The sequence below is a fragment of the Equus caballus genome, chromosome 23, assembly GCF_041296265.1.
Source record: "Equus caballus isolate H_3958 breed thoroughbred chromosome 23, TB-T2T, whole genome shotgun sequence".
Taxonomy (NCBI): Eukaryota; Metazoa; Chordata; class Mammalia; order Perissodactyla; family Equidae; genus Equus; species Equus caballus.
In genome coordinates, this window is record NC_091706.1 from 18,899,301 (window position 1) to 18,917,244 (window position 17,944).

General features: G+C 43.7%; 1 protein-coding gene across 3 annotated transcripts in view; it reads left to right on the forward strand.

Moving 5' to 3' along the window:
* The first annotated feature begins 326 nt into the window (after positions 1-326).
* LOC100054358 (solute carrier family 28 member 3) overlaps positions 327-17,944 on the forward strand; it is a 28,095-nt gene continuing 10,477 nt past the window's right edge. The window contains exons 1-11 of one of the 3 annotated variants that reach the window (XM_070248517.1): positions 436-726; positions 2,281-2,373; positions 6,405-6,553; positions 7,588-7,679; positions 8,376-8,565; positions 9,632-9,776; positions 11,030-11,143; positions 11,760-11,837; positions 13,903-13,983; positions 15,610-15,690; positions 17,610-17,735. In XM_070248517.1, coding sequence (XP_070104618.1) covers positions 6,462-6,553; positions 7,588-7,679; positions 8,376-8,565; positions 9,632-9,776; positions 11,030-11,143; positions 11,760-11,837; positions 13,903-13,983; positions 15,610-15,690; positions 17,610-17,735 — 999 coding nt within the window. In that variant the 5' untranslated portion in view covers positions 436-726; positions 2,281-2,373; positions 6,405-6,461. Of the gene's footprint in view, positions 727-2,280; positions 2,374-4,184; positions 4,334-6,404; positions 6,554-7,587; positions 7,680-8,375; positions 8,566-9,631; positions 9,777-11,029; positions 11,144-11,759; positions 11,838-13,902; positions 13,984-15,609; positions 15,691-17,609; positions 17,736-17,944 lie in introns of all 3 variants that reach the window. The other 2 variants (XM_070248518.1, XM_014735397.3) reach the window with 2 other exon arrangements.

Genomic DNA, 17,944 nt, shown 5'->3' on the forward strand with positions numbered 1-17,944 from the left:
CTCATAAAATCAGCTGCCTGAACCTTGGGTATAAGGCTGCCCCAGCCTTGAGTTTGAGTCCCAAGGTCCGCGTGTTGGAGCCTGGCTTCAGGGTTCAGATCTCTGTCTGGAGGTGGCCTGGCTCAAGGGAGTAAGAGTCCCCATGTGGTTGGAAGGATTGCGCGACCCGACCACCCCGGAAGAACCGATCCTCGGCTCTGGCCAACAGGAGCCATCCCTGCTGACTAGTCATTGGGCAGTGAGGGCTTGAAGCCCATTTGAGTTTGTCACTGGGGCTTGAAGCCCGTTTGAAGGCCCTTTGGTGTTTTGTGCTGTGTCAGTGACAGAAGGAGCTGGTATCTGGACTCACAGAGTCTGAGTCTTATCTTGTAACTGTGGTACAAGGTGGGGTTAGTCCCTGCAGTCTGAGTCTTAACTGCTGAGCCATCTGGAACAAAGTGGCTGGGCACGCCCAGCAGAGGATCCTCGTACCTCTGTTTCCTCAACAGACGGGCTTCCAGGCCTCTCGGATCTCTCTCAGTTTCCTTACCAGCCGTTCTTGGGGAAACTCAACGCCCCCATTCTTCTTTCCCTCGCACTTCCTCCTGGAGAGGTTCCGTCGGCCTCTCCTCTCCCAGGTCGGACCTTCCTGGGGTCCTTAGTCTCCTTAACTGTCCTCCTTCAAGAGGGCGACTTTGGTTTTGCTGGTGGAAGAAATGAGGCTCAGAACTTGAGAAGACATCTGAGGTGAGTCACGGAACTCGTAGATGACAGGGCCAAGGTACTTGCCCTCCCAGCACTTGGTCAGGTTTTTGTTTTACTGGATATTGGATCTGTGAGGTTTTTTGTTGTTTTTATCTTTGCACTAACCTTTTCCAATAGGACTGGCTAAAAATGATGGGATTTATGTAAAATGATTACATCTCTTTTGCCTAATTATATTTTAAACTACACTGTGGGGATTGTGAGCACATATAAATCCACCCTTCAGGCAATGTTAATTAACCATGCTAAGTGAGACCTCTCCTTAAATTGGCCAAAATGGAGCAAGATCAGTTGACTGAAACTGGTGTATTTGCATTCGGAATTGGAGACAAAGCTGGCTATAAAACATTAAAAACCAATGGGAAGCCTATTTTAATTTTTTTTTTTTTTGGTGCTGAAGATTATCCTGAGCCAACATCTGTGCCAGTCTTCCTCTATTTCATATGTGGGATGCTGCGAAAGCATGGCTTGAGGAGCAGTGTGTAGGTCCACACCTGGGAAACACACCCTTGAACCACGAGCCACCAAAAGCAGAGTGTGTGAACTTAACCACTACACCACTGGGCCAGACATGCCTATTTTGATTTTTGAGGCTTCTAAACATGTTCCAAATCCTGTACTGCCTCTTTAAGAAAAAATAACTAAATAAATGTGCTGGGGAAAGGACACCCAATCTGCTGCTCCTCCCTCCTCTCTAGCTGGGCTCCCCCACTTCACCTTCTCCAAAATTCCACATCTGAAACTAAGCAAGTGAAAATAGGTAACCTTTTAAAAGTTTTTTAAAATTGTAATGGTCATTTTGGGGAAACTTTGTTCCAGAAAAGTCCACCTTAAAAGAAAGCATTCCAAACCTCTCACAGTGGCATGGATTCTTTGATTAATACACGGATGCTGCTTAAAGATAAAATAACTTTAAAACCAGCTATAAAACAGGATCCTTAGAGCAAAAAGAAAAACAATCTTTAAGACAAATCTTTAGCCATCTGAAGAGGTCACAATTTGGATCCAGCATTCTTTTAAATTTTGTGCCTGAGACGTGGCTGAAATTTTTAAAAATCTCTGTTTCTGATTGTCTACCTGTCTCTGTGTATGTGTCCAGATGGTGTCATTTCTAAAGAGAGCTCTACTTAATTGACTTAAAATAAGCGCTTAATATAAATTATTTCTAAATGTGATAAAAACTAGCCCAGATTTCTCTCAAGTTGACTTGATCTAAAATGATCTTTGGTAAATAAAAACATGTTTAAGTTTGTTGGTTTAATTAAAATAGACATGTCCTCAGAATTATCAACATAGCATGTAATGTAAACACACAGCCTTCATGAGTCAAACAAACTCGTGTTGTCTCTGTTACAGACTTTGTCAACAAAACTAATAACTTAAAATAATAGCTAATTTTGTCTGATAATTCATAAAGTTTTTATAGGTAATCTAAACAATCTTTGGAAACAGGTAAACTAAACAGATGTAAAAACGTAAAAGCTTTGGGGAGAACTTTTAATGTTAATCATGTGTTCTAATATATGTACATACAAGAACATAAAATGACGGCGAACTGCTCTGGTGTCACATAAAGACATTGTGAGTAATCTGGACGTGATCTTTAACAACAAATGTCTTAAATGCAAGGTAAGAGTTTATGGATAGACTTTTAACAATAATTATATTTTATAAAATATCTATTTAGAATAACTTCCAAAATCTTTTTGGTAAGTTAAAACTTTTAAGTTTTACTCGATTAAATTAAATGATAAAAATTCATTAAATAGCAGGATAATTTCCAAGTAAGATAAAATATCAGATAAAGGTTAATCTACTTCTGGCTTCTTATTACAAAAAAACTAAAAGATGCTCAAGTCTATTAGTAAACTCGTCCTATATTTTATTAAAAGATTGTACCATGAAGGAGCATGTTTCTAAAAATTATAAAAATTTTTTATAAATATACCAGGCTACAGAATACTAATGTAAAAGACAATATGTAATTACTTATCTCTTAGTTTTCACAAACAAAATCAAAGTCTGTAAGGGCTAAAATTCTGATTAATACATGTGATTAAAGCTACTAAAAGTTGGGCCTGGCCCCATGGCCGAGTGATTAAAGTTCCACGCTCTCTGCTCTGGTGGCCCAGGTTCTCGGGTTTGGATCCCGGGCATGGACCCACTCCACTCACCAGCCACACTGTGGAGGTGTTGCACATACAAAATGTGGAGGAAGATTGGCACAGATGTAGCACAGGGCGAATCTTACCAGCAAAACACAGTTACCAAAAGTTAGAAGGGAAACATCTTTGTAGTCAAGGAAAGTGAAAGGTATGTTTTCAGTAAAGGATACATAAAGACTAGGGATATTTTTACTTGTTTCATCAAAAAGATAAATTTGTCTTACAGTACTAGGGAAAAAAAGGAGGAAGACATGGAACAAATTCTAAATGTAAGAAGCAAGTGACACAAGGTTTGTGAAAGTAAAAACCCCAAGAAAAGAGTTTTATACATACTCAAGTTTACTAAGGTTAAAATAAATTCAATTAAATAAACGAGTTTCTGTATCAAAAGTAATTTACAAAATTAAAAATGTGGCGCGCTCTCTCTTAAAAGGATAATCTTAAAGTTTGGTCCACTCTTGATAAAGAGATTATGAAAGGTTTTTTTTCTTTACTTTTGAGTGAGTCTACTAACAACACAGACAATCTATGTTTGGTTAAAATAATTTGCTATGCTCAAGGAAGCTGAAGTCTCTCTATTAGGGTTTTCTTTTTAGACTGTTTCACTCTCTCTGTTTGCCTGTGACATTTTCTGTTGTCACCTTGATTAAATGGATAATGAAACATTATTTCCTATTTGACCAAGTGTTTTAAAACCTTTTGATATTTTTTGACAAATTTCCCTGAGGTTCAAACCCTAAGTAAAGTCTTTCTTTTGAGGGGTTCCCAGTGGGGCCCTGAGGACTTCTCAAAGAATTTGTTCTCTTTATTTTGTGAGGAAGATTGCCCCTGAGCTATCATCTTGTTGCCAATCTTCCTCTGTATGTTTGAGGAAGATTGTTGCTGAGCTAACATCTGTGCCAATCTTCCTCTATTTTATGTGGGGTGCCACCAAAGCATGGCTTGATGACCAGTGCTAGGTCCAAGCCCAGGAACTGAACCTGTGAACCCCAGGCTGCCAAAGCGGAGTGTGCAAATTTAACCACCATGCACTGGGCCAGCTCCTGTTCTCTCTTTCTATAAAGAGGGCAATATTAGACTAGTTAGGCTTATTTGTTGTATTAAATTACACAAAATTGTCAAATAAATAAGAATAAACCTTCTTAGGTTATATCAGGTGGGTAAATGTTACTGATATAAATGGTTCTTGATACCTGTTTCACATCTCAAAGTGCTCCAGATATCTGTAGGAAACTCCAAAAACTGACAATAGGGCCTGATACCAGTTCTGTGCAGTTAGGGAGCTAGCCTTCAGGGCGCTCAACATCTGAGATATGACAGAAGAAATTACAGATGACCAGGAGATGCAGAGGCAAGCTATTCTGCTCACAGTGGCTCTCCAGTCAGCTCGAGGTCACCCGAGGGAGAAGAAGAAGACGCCAAGGGTGAGTGACGCTGACTCCCCCACCCCCACAGGACCAGAGGCCACCAATGAAGTTGGGGCCTAATCAGTGTGTAACTATAGACAAGAAGTGCATTGGGATTGTCCAAACCAACCCGAGAGAGGGAAGGGATCAGACAAGACCAAGCCATGGCAATTGCCCATGACTACAGATGAGATATGATGGGGCCGTGGACCTCCAAGGTTGGCTCCAGGCAACTAGATCCTCATCTCTGGGTAACCTTAGCAGTGGGAGAAGAGCATGTTGAATTTTTGCTCGATACTGGGCCACACGCCCGGTGTTAAATACCCAAAAAGGAAACCTTTCAAAAAAGAAAATGTGACAGACAAGGAGTATCGGTAGAGGAGAGACCAGAAGGTTTCTGGAGCCCTTGGCCTGTGAAATGGGATCAAAAACATTAAGATGTTCTTTATTATATATATCAGAATGCCCTGTTCCTCTCCTCAGGAGAGACATGTTATCAAAACTGGCGGCCTTGATAAACTGGGAACAAGACAAAATAGAAATCCAAGCTCCCAAAAATTGTGAGGTCGAGCTCATGGCCTTGTTACAAAACACACCAGTACCTGAAAAGGAAGAAATTCCCCAAACATTCTAGGCTGAGTCAGCTCAGAGATATGGACACAAGGACAAATGGGACAGGCAGTCATTGCCATTCCTGTAAATGTGGTCTTAAAGCAGATAGGCCACTGGCCTCTCACATAACTATGCCCCCTAAAGTCAGAAGCCATAAGAAAAATCCCTCCTGTAGTTGACAAACTTTTAAAACAAGGAATAAGCCGGCCACATAGATCCCCATGTAACACTCCCATTTTATCCATTAAAAAGCTGGGAAAAAGGGAGTACAGATTTGTTGAAGACCTTAGAGCTGTCAACAAATCAGTCCAAGACCCACATCCTGTAGGACCTAATCCTTACACCTGCTGGCTAATCGCCCTGGGGCAGCATGTTTCAGACAGTGCGAGATTTAAAAGATGCTTTATTTTACGTCCCATTGGACCCTGAGTCCCAAGAGATTTTTGCCTTTGAATGGGAGGACCCAGACTCCTACCGGAAACAACAATACTGCTGGGCTGTCTTCCCCCAAGGATTTAAAAACTCCCCTACAATTTTGGGGGGAAATCCTTGGCTGAGATTTAAGGGAATTAAAATTAAAGCAAAGGACTATATTATAGTATGTGGCTGACATCCTAGCAGGCAGTCCTTGTAAGAAAATCTCTGATGAGAACATAGGGACCATGTTAAACCTCTTAGCTAGTAAGGAATATAAATTTTCTAAGGGAAAAACACTGATATCTAAAGAGACTGTAAAGTATTTGGGGCTTATTATTTCAAAAGGGCAGCACAGCCTTCCCCAAGAGAAGAAAATGGTAATATATCAACTTCTCCATCAAGAAGATGTAAGTAGCTATGAGGACTCTTGAGATGGCTGGGTTCTGCCACATGTGGATCCCTAATTGGGGTTGATTGCTAAGCCTTTCTATGACAAATTACAGGGGCCAGAAATGGACCCCTTTGAAAGGAATAAGCTATGTGACCAAGCTTTCAATAAGCTTAGAAACTTACTAATAGAAGCACCTGCACTGGCCTTACCAGACCTGAGCAAACCATCTGACTTCCACATTCATGAAAGAGAAGGAATAACTCTGGGAGTATTATCCCAAATATTGGGACCCTTAAAGAGAGTGATAGCCTGTTTCTCAAAGCAGCTAGACACCGTGGCAAAAAGATGGCCTTCATGCCTGAGAGCTGTAACTGCCACCTCCCTGTTAACCAAGGATATGAACAACTTAGAGCTATGCCTGGTGACCCGCAGACTTACCTCCGACCAGCGGGAAAAATTCTACTCCTCTACTGGCCCCTATGACAACACTCATGCTCAGGAAGAAGTAATTACAGAAGATGGACCTTTGACTCATGCCCTCAAGAATGAGGAGCAGGATAAAAGTAGAGGAGGGATTCTGTCACCAGCCCTGGACTGTAGCCTGCTTCTCTTGTCCTGCCTAAATTCTAACCTTTTGTGTTTGACCTAATTCTCTTGTCTTCTTGAAAGGTGCAGGCATTCTTCTCTCCAACAACTTTGGGGTCTTGAGCTTATGCGCTTTCAGCTATGTACGAGGAAGAAGCTCTAAGAGACAACTGCCCTGGACCCAATAGCTCTGAATCAGATAAGACTGACAGGAATGACACCTACGCAGACAGGTGGGGAGTTGTTCTAAAGTAATCTGCCATCACTAACATCGCAAATTCTCCTCTGGGAGGGACAAAGCAGCCATTTTTAGATCACGTGATGCATGTAAATGCATGATTTCAAACTACGCATGTGCAAGCTTCTGCCCACCTCTACATGCGATGATAAAACTTCCCCTTTGAATGTTCATTCCCTACCCCAAATAAAGGTACCCACCACACTGTGCTCAGGGAGCCATGGCTTTGTGAATTATTCCCTATGGTCTCTGTTTTCTTTCCTGCATGCTGCAAACAAAATTTCTGCTTTGTGTGACAACTACTTCTGGTGTAGATTGATTAACTTGCCAAGTAGGGGACACATGTTTAGTCTGGAAACATACCCACCATAAACAAACTCCATACTCATAACGAAACTCTGGACAGAAGCAAAGACCTGCCAACAATTCTAGAACTTTCTGAGGAAGCTATGTTACAACATACTGGTTAATAGCTCTCAGATCCACAGATCCTACTTTATATTCAAGCACCCAGTGAGGTCTGTCAGCCTCCCGCTAAAAAGTACGATGAGCGAGGACAGGGGACAACCAGCTTCCTCAAACTTTGTGTAACCAGAAGGGATGACAGTTCATTGGATTTTTTTTGTCTTTTAAATCTCAACATTTAATAACAGTGTCTTAAAAGCTAATGTAGGCCCTCATAGTCCGGTGAGAAACACCCTCGTCCTGTGATTTATTTTCAGCTTTTGGTTAGTTCTCCATCTCCCTGCTCCATTTCCAGGAGCACGTTTTCTCATCTCTGTAACCCCTCAAGGGCTGGCACATACAATTCAGCAAATCACATCCATTCAGCAAAGGCAGATCCAAGCCACGGCTGCTTTTAGTCTAAAATGAAAAGAGTTTCCCGTTTCTACATTGTAGGACACGCACTTCTTGAGTTTGGTCATTTGCTTGCTTGATTTACAAAGCCCCATCCACCCTTAGCTGCCAGTTTATTTCATGATTTTGGTGTTGACTTCTGCCTGCATTTTTGCTTTTGTCTTCTTACAGGTATCTGGAAAGGAAGTATGGTACAGTTCGGGATTTTTCTCAGAAACACAAAACCACCCTTTGGTACATCTTCTGGGGCATCTTATTAGCAGGTAAATAACAAAGGGGGATGAGATAGAAGTGTCTCTTTTTGCAGATCCCCCAAATATTAGCTGTACTTGCCTCCTACAAAAACAAGTGGCAGGCCACATTTAACCTGCAGACCATGTTTGCTGACCTTTAGCAGGAAACCTTGCTGTTCTTATCCTACAACTTCCTCTTCAAAAGCAGCCCCCTTGGTAATTGCCCCACCCCTTCCCCTTTCCTGTAGAGATCCCAGGACACTTAGATATTGTTGGTGGGTCTGTTTTCCTATTCAAGATTAGGCCAAATCTGAGCGGCAAACCAGCAAAATCAATACCTTTAGTGAGTGGTGGCTTCAACTCCTGGCCTTTCTCTGACGGAAGCTCACCTGCCGAGTCTGAAGGCCAGAAAAAAGTGGTTAGTACTGAGTGAGAGGCCCAGGGATGAAGCATCAGGATTCGAGAACTCAGAAGGTTCTATGAGAGAAGAAGATCTAGCACGCTGTCCTCCTAGTCTTCATGGTGACATTGTTAGGGACTTGCTTGGAAAAACAACGGAAGCCCCCCAAATCCACTACTTATAATCAGAGGAGCCCACAGCCCTATCACGAGCTCTCCCGCCTTCAATGCTCCCTTGACTGAACCTCCCCTTGGCTGAGCCGATTGGTGCTGTGGCTGGTCTCCAGCTGGTGCTGATGGTCCCCATCTGTGTCTGCTTCCTGGCAGGTTACCTGGCTATGGTGATCGCCGCGTGTGCCCTCAACTTTCACCGAGCCCTTCCTCTCTTTGTGATCACCGTGGCTGCCATCTTCTTTGTGGTCTGGGATCACTTTATGGCCAAATATGAGCATCGAATCAAAGAGCTCCTGTCTCCTGGCAGAAGGCTTCTGGACAGCCATTGGTCCTGGCTGAAGTGGTAAATGCAGTTGGTTCTCTTACTGCCATTGAGAGGGAGCTTAGTCTTTTCGAACACTCTTCCAAAACTGTGTTCTGAAATTCCTTCCTCATTTAGGGGATATTGAAGCTAGAGACAACCTAGGGAATAATCTGTTAAAATCCTTTCCTTTTACAAACAGGAAATCAAGGCCTGGATAAGGTGAGGAGTCGTTCGAGATGTGTTCAAATGTCCCTACAAACTGCCTTAATTTCAACTGCCACTAAATGATAAGATGTTCTCCAAAGGATGGGATGGTTCTTACTTGGGGAGGTGACCCTCTGCTCTAGGCATGAAGCTGGCCCCCTTGGGAGGAAAGGTCTGTGAATTATTAAAGCCAACCCTCTCCTACAGGAGCCCATGGCCTGCAGGTGACCACTCAGAGTGTTTCCCACAGCCTCTCTTTGTGGGACCTCCTCTCTCTCCAGGTGGCCCTGCTGGGTGGGACGCAGGACCCATTCTCCTCAGTATGGCCCACCTGGGACCTACCAGGAAACTTCACACATCCTTGGCCTAATAAACCAGGGTTGTGCAATCCCAACACAGCACCCTTTCTGGTTCTGCCATCCAAGCTGTGAGTCAGCCTTGTCGTGCCCACCTGATTCCCCAGGGAGTTGAATCCACTCTAAAGTTCAACTTGGTTCTCTGGGGCTCAGGTGACGGCTCTCCCTTAAAGGGAAGAAAGTAGCACCTCAGCCATCTTCCAAAATGGAGATGAGGACTACCCATAGATCTCTCAAAGAAATCACTAGACTTCTCTCCAAACATCCTTTCTTCTCTCTCACCCCTTTATATATCCTTGAAGGGTCCAAGGGTTGTGGAATGAGGGTGACACATTGCTTAATCTTTTGGCTATTTGCCTTTATAGCCACAACAAAAGAGGGTCTGTTGCAATTTCTAGAAGCATAACTTCTGGTGCCAGAGTGTGTTAATCTTAATATGTTTTGTTTGTTAGTTTAAACCTGATTATGATTTTCAGGCTAGCACTTAAATGCGACAAATGTTGCCACAAATACAACAAATGATGCCCCATTTCTGGTTCTCTCAGGGTGATTTGGAGCTCTCTGATCCTGGGAGTTGTTTTCTGGCTGATCTTTGACACCGCCAAATTGGGCCAACAGCAGCTGGTGTCCTTCGGTGGGCTCATAATGTTCATTATCCTGATGTTTCTATTTTCCAAGCACCCAACCAAAGTAAGTATCGATTTGATCTTTTTTGGTTTTTCTCTCTCTTTTTTTCTCGTGTGTAAATTGCTCAAAATAATGAGTGTGAGAGAATTGAACTGTTATTCAGTGTTTTTTCTTACCTTGTTTTGATACTTTGAGTGGCTAGGGGCCCTTCTTTCTGAACTTTCATAGAATTGTCAGTTTCTCATTGTTCATTCTCAGTCATTTTCCAGTCACATAATCAGTGAGATGTTCTGTCCTGTCAAGTCCAGCTTCTACTCGTGTACCTTCCTCTCCCCATCACATACACATTCAAAGAAAACTCATCCATTTTGATCCAGATTTCCCAGACCAGTAAATAATCTAATATTCTACGATGGGATTCTGCAGTTTATCAAATTTATGTTTGCAATCTTGGCTATTTTACTCCAAAACTTTGTCCTTAAATAGTTTTGTTCACATTGAATTCCAGCTTCATCCTTGTTCTGTTAGTCAGTAACCCAACACATGGGCAAATATTCTGAGACATCAGTTGTTCACAAATGACTCATAATGGCAAATCCTGGAAGACTTTACTGACTGAAAGCTTCACCCCTCAGAACAAGCATTAGTCAGAGACCAAAGCAACCTAATGTGATCCAAATTCTTTGCCCTGTGAACATCTCTGCTGTGTTCTATGCCTCCAATACCATAGTTCTTTGCAGGCCACTCCTCTCTGCACCAAAAATGAAAGCAGCTGATTGTCCATGACTCTGCTTTCCCTGGGTCTGGGTTAGAGATAATTGGTTCCTTTTACAGTGAAATGAGAGCCCCTTAACAGCATGGAATGTCTTTCACTTAATTCACTTACAGTTTGTCAGATCAACAAACCTAGGATGCACAGAAAAGTCCTGTTCTGCCTCTCCATCTTCCAGAAGGGGAAATAATTATAGGTATCGAATATTTACACTGTGACCATCAAGGATAGATCCTTCCTCCTTATGGCCCTGCTAAGACTACTCTTTGGGTCTGAGTTGTTTTATCATGACATCATGGTTACAGACTCCCCTGAGAATGAAGGCTTCAAACTCAGGTTTAGAAAGAGGGAATACAACCCTGAGATTTCTGGGTATGAGTCTATCAAGGGACTCTCTGCTTGTGACTGCTTGGGCATCCCAGAGAAGGTGGGTCACAGGCCACGAGTGAGAAGCTGCCAAGGAAATTGTGATCCTCTGGGTGTTTATGCTGAGGTCAGCATTCATCCTCTAATAAGATACATCTCTCTCCATCTTTCTGCATAGGTTCGCTGGAGGCCTGTCTTTTGGGGAATTGGGTTACAGTTTCTTCTTGGGCTCATAATACTAAGGACTGGCCCTGGATTTATGGCCTTCCAGTGGTTGGGCAAACAAGTTCAGGTAAGTTGGGTTCAAAAGAACATCTTGCTTTTACAGTGCTTCTAACATTTGGATATAACCCTTAAGATATATCAAAAATAGGTTTATTTATCTCCATGAGTTGACATAAACTTTAATTTTATAGCATGAGTTAGACAATTTTGTGTAGAAAATGTTAATCTGTCCAGTTCATTGATACTATTGTTGCCTCTCACCCATACCATCCACTACATCTCTCCCCTATCCCGGTTGCCCCCTTCATCCTGCCCAAGGGATGTCACACTTCTAAGATGGTTCCACAAACAGAGAGACAGGTTTTCTTTGTATCTAGTGGTCAGCAGTGCCACCCATGTGCCATTTATTGCTTCTGGAGCAAATTACCACACCCAGCTTACTCTTCAGCACCCTAGAGTCATATTGAATGTTAGAAACGCCGGGAAATCTGTGCGCAGTTATAGTTCAAAAATACACTTCCATGCCACCCACTGGAGGGAGAAAAGCTGAGAAAACTAACTCTCTAAGTCTATCCAACAAGTGAGCTGGGTCCTCACCCTCCGCAGAGCCTGGTGGGTCCTGGGAACCGTAACCACCGCTTCAGGGGTTATGATGATCTGCTCTTGTCCTTTCTTTATCTCAGACCTTCCTGGAGCACACTGACGCTGGTACTTCCTTTGTCTTTGGTGAGAACTACACAGACCACTACTTGGCATTTAAGGTAAAGTCAAACCCTTTTCTACGGAGTCACGTCCTTTTCAGTAAATTCTCAGTCTTTGTGGATGTTTGGATAGAACCCAACTGCCAGAAACCAGGCGTACAGCTGCTGGGCACATCATAGGTGCACAGCACACCACTGTCCTTTCTTATGACAATTTTATCTGAAGTCATTGCAGTGTAAATGTTTTAATTTGTTACTATAGCATTAAGGGAAACATCTAGAGGACACAGAAATGTTCAAATACTTTTGGAGGGCTTGTAGTGTTGTCTGAGATACTCATGAAAAATCATGTGGGGAAACAGTATCTGAGATTTCAGGGAAAAGATCATTTGGTACCTGGCCATGAACAGGCATATGGCCAATAATGGCTGCTAGGTCCAGGATCAGTGACAGGTGCACCCTCAGGAAATCCTCAGTCCCAGGCCAACCAGGACAGCTGGTCACCCACATCAGCCTCTGTTCTTCCAGAACCAACCTCGTGCTAAACCGTTCCCATTTTCCTTCAGCACAGCCTTTGCCTAGGGAAGCCTGGGGACTGGGCCTTCTCTGAGCCAAAGAGGGATGTTATTTTACAGGGGAAAGGCAGCCTGGCCCCATGCCCGGGCCTCATTGATTCCCCCGGGGCTCCCACAAGCCCCAGGAAGTCACTGTCCTCTGGGAAGTCCCTACAGATGCTGGTCAATGAGTCAGAAAGATGCATTTGGCTTTTTCTTCAGTTTTTATTTTTGTGGTGTATTATTGTTCCTACACTTCTAAACTGTCTTCTCACGTAGGGACTCCAAATTTACCTCCAAATTACCCCAGTTTCAGTTAGGCTAACTGTTAGGCTCTATATTTTTTTCAACTGCTGTTTTGATGCTTTGGTGCTGAGATAACTAAGCCATCTCTGAAAGGTTGAGTGTTTACAAATTAAGATGGAAATATGCTCATATCGTGATCTGAATCCACATGGGAAAAAATAAAGTCACAAAGAAGGTGTGACTTGCTGCCCAGACTGCAGCAGTGTCTCAGCCCTCCCGCCCGCTCCCCCCAGGGCAGTAGCCTCCATCCTCTCTGCCAGCACAGAATCCCTGTGGGCACATTCGAGGGATGAGCCCCTTCGACTTCCTGAGGCTTTCAGGAAGGCTCTGCCTGCCCATTAAAGCCAACAAAAGCACGTAAGAGTGTGAGCTCTGAATGACGGCGCAGAAAGTCTTTTAATATATGGTATTAATAGAGTTTCCTAAATTGGATCCTGTACAAATTGTCCTCCGTCATTCTGAGCCTCTGGTGGCAGCTTGTCCCTGGCCCTTTAGCTGGGGGGGAAGGGAAGGGGTGGGGAGGGGTATGGGTGGGGAGGGACTGAGACCGCAGCTCTGTGTGGTCTCTGCAGGGGAGACACAGCTCCCTGTAGACACACAGGCTGCACTGAAGGCACCCAAAGAGCATCTGGAAAATAGGACCTAGGAAAGGACAACCTTTGTGAACACAGATGTAAGCTAGTTTCCAAAATTTAACCATTTGTTAGTGATCAAAAGTTTATAAGTAAAATAATTTTCATTCTAAAAGCTAAAAGAGTGGATGCTTCCTCTGTAGGAGGCACTGTGTGTGTGGACCTACTGTGCTCTATCTGATCTGTGCAGCCACTTTGAATAAGGATCTGAGGTTGCTCGCACTTAATCGCGACCCAGGTTACTCTGCTAATAAGTGGTGAAGCTCATGTCTATTTAATATCAGAACAAGAACATCTGCCAGTGGCCTTCAGTTTAGTGAGCCTAATTATTACATATTCCCCCAAAACTTTATTCCTTCTCTGAGACACTAAAGGAAGAAAAGATCATTATAGCAGAGGGGAAAAAATGTCATCTTTCCTGTGAAATATACTCAAGCTTATCCAAGCAAATTAGAATAAGAGACTGTAGATGGGGTAGCTGCCTGATAAAGTGTTGTTTAGTGCCAGAAGATTCCAGTATTTTTATGACGTTTCAGAGGGGAAAAAGGAGCTAGAAAGAAGGAGACTGATCTGAAACCTACTAATACTCCTGAGGCCAACATTGCCCATGATTGCTTCCATCTCCCCCTCCAGTACCTGCCTATGCTGGTTTTCTTCAGCGCCATCATGTACATGCTCTACTACCTAGGACTGATGCAGTGGATCATTAGAAAGGTACGGTACCAGAGGGATGGGTGACAGGTGTTGAGCTGATTCTTTCAGGGACAAAGTCCTAAATACCTTTCATCCAGAGTTTTCCAAAGTGCCTCTCTCTTCATGCTAAGATCCAACCCCCTCCCCAAGTTATTAGATTCAAACCCCAAAATCCTACATGTGTCCCTAGAGGGAGGTTTATCTTGGGACTTCTGACAGGGCTTTGACTTGCAACCCACTGATATCTTCATGAAACCTTAGCAATTACTTCTTCTTTTTTTTTTTTTTTTGAGGAAGATTAGCCCTGAGCTAACTACTGCCAGTCCTCCTCTTTTTGCTGAGGAAGCCTGGCCCTGAGCTAACATTGTGCCCATCTTCCTCTACTTTATATGTGGGATGCCTACCACAGCATGGCTTGCCAAGTGGTACTTTGTCTGCACCTGGGATCTGAACTGGCGAACCCCGGGCGGTGGAGAAGCGGAACGTGCGAACTTAACCCCTGCGCCACCGGGCCGGCCCCAGCAATTACTTCTTTAGCCACAGAATTGACTCCCACAGGTCCCACACCTGCCTGGGAAAACAGCACTGTCCTCCATCTTGGTGACAGCCCTGTGCCTTACACAGAGTCACTGATTATCTGCAGGAGGTTCCTAAAGGGGGCACTCTCGGCTGGAAGCTGCTAGGGAATCAGAGCAAGAAGGGGAAGCTGCTTTTCGCTCCTCAGGGAATTTTATAAGCACACAGATTTTTTTTTTTTAAGTCTAAAAAGTTAATCTCTTTCCTGCTGTCCCAGGAACTGTCAGTCCTACAGTCTCGTTAGACCAGAGAACTATGAAAGGTGTAAGCCGGTTTGAACACACACGAGAGTGAGGCCGTGCACACAGGGTTCGTGCACAACCCAGCCCTCCTTTGATCCCTGTCAATAAATAAAATGGAGAGAGAGAGAACCAGAATTTCAGCAGAATTCAGAATTACAGCAAGAGCACCAGGGCCCGCAATTTTCCAATTGTAGATTTAAGCATTCAGAATTACTGTGCCCATGTCTAAGGAGAAAGAATGCCACAGGAAGTCCCCATCCTGAGGTGGGCACCACAGTCTCTGGTTGGAAGGGCCACTATGAAAGTGGGACCATAAACCGTGTTTGACTGAGAGTTAAGTAGAAAAGGCCAGATGTCAACTACACTCCACTACTTGTTAGCTGGGTGGTTTTTGACAAAACAGTTAAACTCTTCTGTGCCTCAGTTTCCTCTTCTGTCAAATGGGCATAATTATAGGACCTCCCTCAAAGGGTTATTGTGTGGATTAAAGCATTACTCAGATCAAGGGCTCAAAACTGCCTGGAATGCAGTAAGCCTGCCGTGACTGTCAGCAATTATTATAACTTATGACTTGTCCACAACGTTTCAGTAGAAATTCATTCGCATGATGTTGAAAGTATGTGCAATGACTCAGACTTACCCCTCCAATAGGAGGGTGTGATTGGCCTGCTCTAAGGACTAGATAAGATGTCCTCACAGTTAGGACATTGCTGGCCTGCCGACAGTTGTTGAAGGCCTCAGCATTTTCCTCCAAAGACTTTTATCCCTACTTTGAAGTTTTGTGTGTACAAATAGCTCTTCACTGACTTTGTCCCTTGTCCCCTTTTAGATTGGATGGGTCATGCTGGTTACTATGGGATCATCTCCTGTTGAATCTGTAGTTGCAGCCGGCGGTATATTTGTTGGATTTGTAAGTTGTAATATCAAAAAACAAAAACAAACACCTGTTAAAATGGATAAGCTTTCCAGAAAGCCAAATAAAAAAATATGATGATTTTATTTCTCTTAGTGTAGAGGGAAGACTGTTAAAATAAGGATCCCTTAACATTGACAAAGTCTAGATTCCAGAGAGAGAGAATAAGAGAGAGAGAGAGAGAGAGATCCCTTCCAAGAGTCTCAGTGCACGAACGCGGCATTGGGGTTCTGGAAATTTGATGGAGAGGACGAAAGATTGAGGCATTTTGTCAAAGCATCAGAGTTCTCATGCACAGATGCTCAACCAATCTTTTCTGAATTTATAGAATTGTTGAGGCCTCTGGCCCACCCTTCAGAGGCGAGCAGCTCATTTACTCACATGGAGTTCACTGCTGTCTTGAGCCCGAAAACCCGTAACAGGCAGCCTCACATGCTGTAGTGTAAGGCTGGGGCGATGAAAGAGACCAGGAAAGGCTCCCACCGACAACCGTGCAGCTGTATAGATGCCTGAGTTCATTCTCAACTTGACTGAACTGGCCAACAGTCTGTCTTTGCTGAGCCTGAGGAACAATGCTGAGGAGCAAAAGCATTTTCACTCGCTGATCCATCCCATGGTTAGATGCTCTTTTGCCTGAAGTCCATTTAAGCAAAGAAGTATGATGCAAAAGGAGTATCTCTGAAAACAGCGGTATTCCTAAGGGACGGATGAGTGAGAAATAGTAATAATCATCCTCATCATCACTCTACACATGGAACTTCAGGCAGAAGGGAGTCACATACCAAGGAAACCAAGTGTGAGTGCTCACCAGCATGGCTGCCCAAGGAAGTTGGATTTGAAGCAAAAATAGTCCCCAGAAAAACACATGGCCCTGGATCCCAGGCTTACGACTGCTCCAGGCAGCTGAGCCTTCTTATCGGCCAGCCCAGCTTGCTAACCTGGGGCACAGCGTTCAGAGCAGGGCCCATGCTTCCTTCCCTAGGAGTTGAGATTATTATAATTACAGTAGTAAGATCTCTCTGGACTAATTAGGGCACCATCTTGAGTTGATTCCTCCTACCTGCGGGGTAAGAGGGCTCATGTACTGAATTTCTATTCAGTCCATAAATAGACGCTCAACACATTCACTCTTACAGAACAATTAGAAATAATAAGGAGAAATTGTAAAATTGCACACATGCTCAATTTGATACCTAATATGCTAAAGTTCAGCTATTATTTATGAAGAGCCCCAGGCTGCAGGCCGCCTGCCCTCCTTGATGGGACTCAAGCCTTTACAACTACATTCTACCTGATTCCTTTCCACCCAAGGGGAAAAAGGGGTCTCTGATTCTCAATTAGGGAAAAGCCTCTGGGCACCTGTCCTTGTTTATTTTTTCTGCTTGTGTCTCTATTTCCCTGCAGTGTCAGCAAAGAGGTTTAAGGTCAGTCGAGATGAAGCTGGAAGATGGGAAGTCACAGAGGCTTGGGAATCCCCAGTTCTCAAGGCCAGGCCACTGGGCAAAGGTTCTTGGCCAATGATTTTCCAACCTTAGAAAAGTGTCCCCAGCCAGCAGAGTCCAGTCCCAGGCTAGGTGGGGGCCTTGTGTGAATCGGCCTTGCAAACTCTGCAAACTTTACACATGATTCTGTCCACACACTGACCTAGAGTTCAAATGACTCAGACAGCCAGGGCTTTCAAACTTGTGCATGCCTCAGAATCACTTGGAAGGAGGTTAAAACAGGATTGCTGGCCTCACCCCCAGAGTTTCTGATTCAGTAAGTCTGAGAATTTGCATGGAGTTCCCAGGTGATGCTGATGGATCTGGTCTGATGTCTTTTCTTAGAAACACTGCTTTAGAGGATGGAATTTTGAGTAGATTGGCATACCCTCCTTAGACTTAAAAGGGAACACTTAATCTTCTGTCTGTTTCCAGACGGAGTCTCCACTGCTGGTCCGACCGTGTATACAATACGCCACCAAGTCTGAACTCCATGCAATCATGACAACTGGGTTCGCTACCATGGCTGGAAATGTCTTAGGCCTATACATTTCTTTTGGAGTAAGAATATTTGGGGATCAATTTTTGGAAAATACAACCTCTTCTTTCTTTGCTATTGTCATTTCCTTTCTTTTTCTTTACCATTGCTTCTGGATGAGGAGGCCAAAAGAGTGTCCTTTTTGCTGGATGGTTGGTCACAGTTCCTTTGGCATTTGAATGGAGTCCCCAAAGGAGCTTTGGGGCTTCACTTTTATATCCCTGCCACCTAA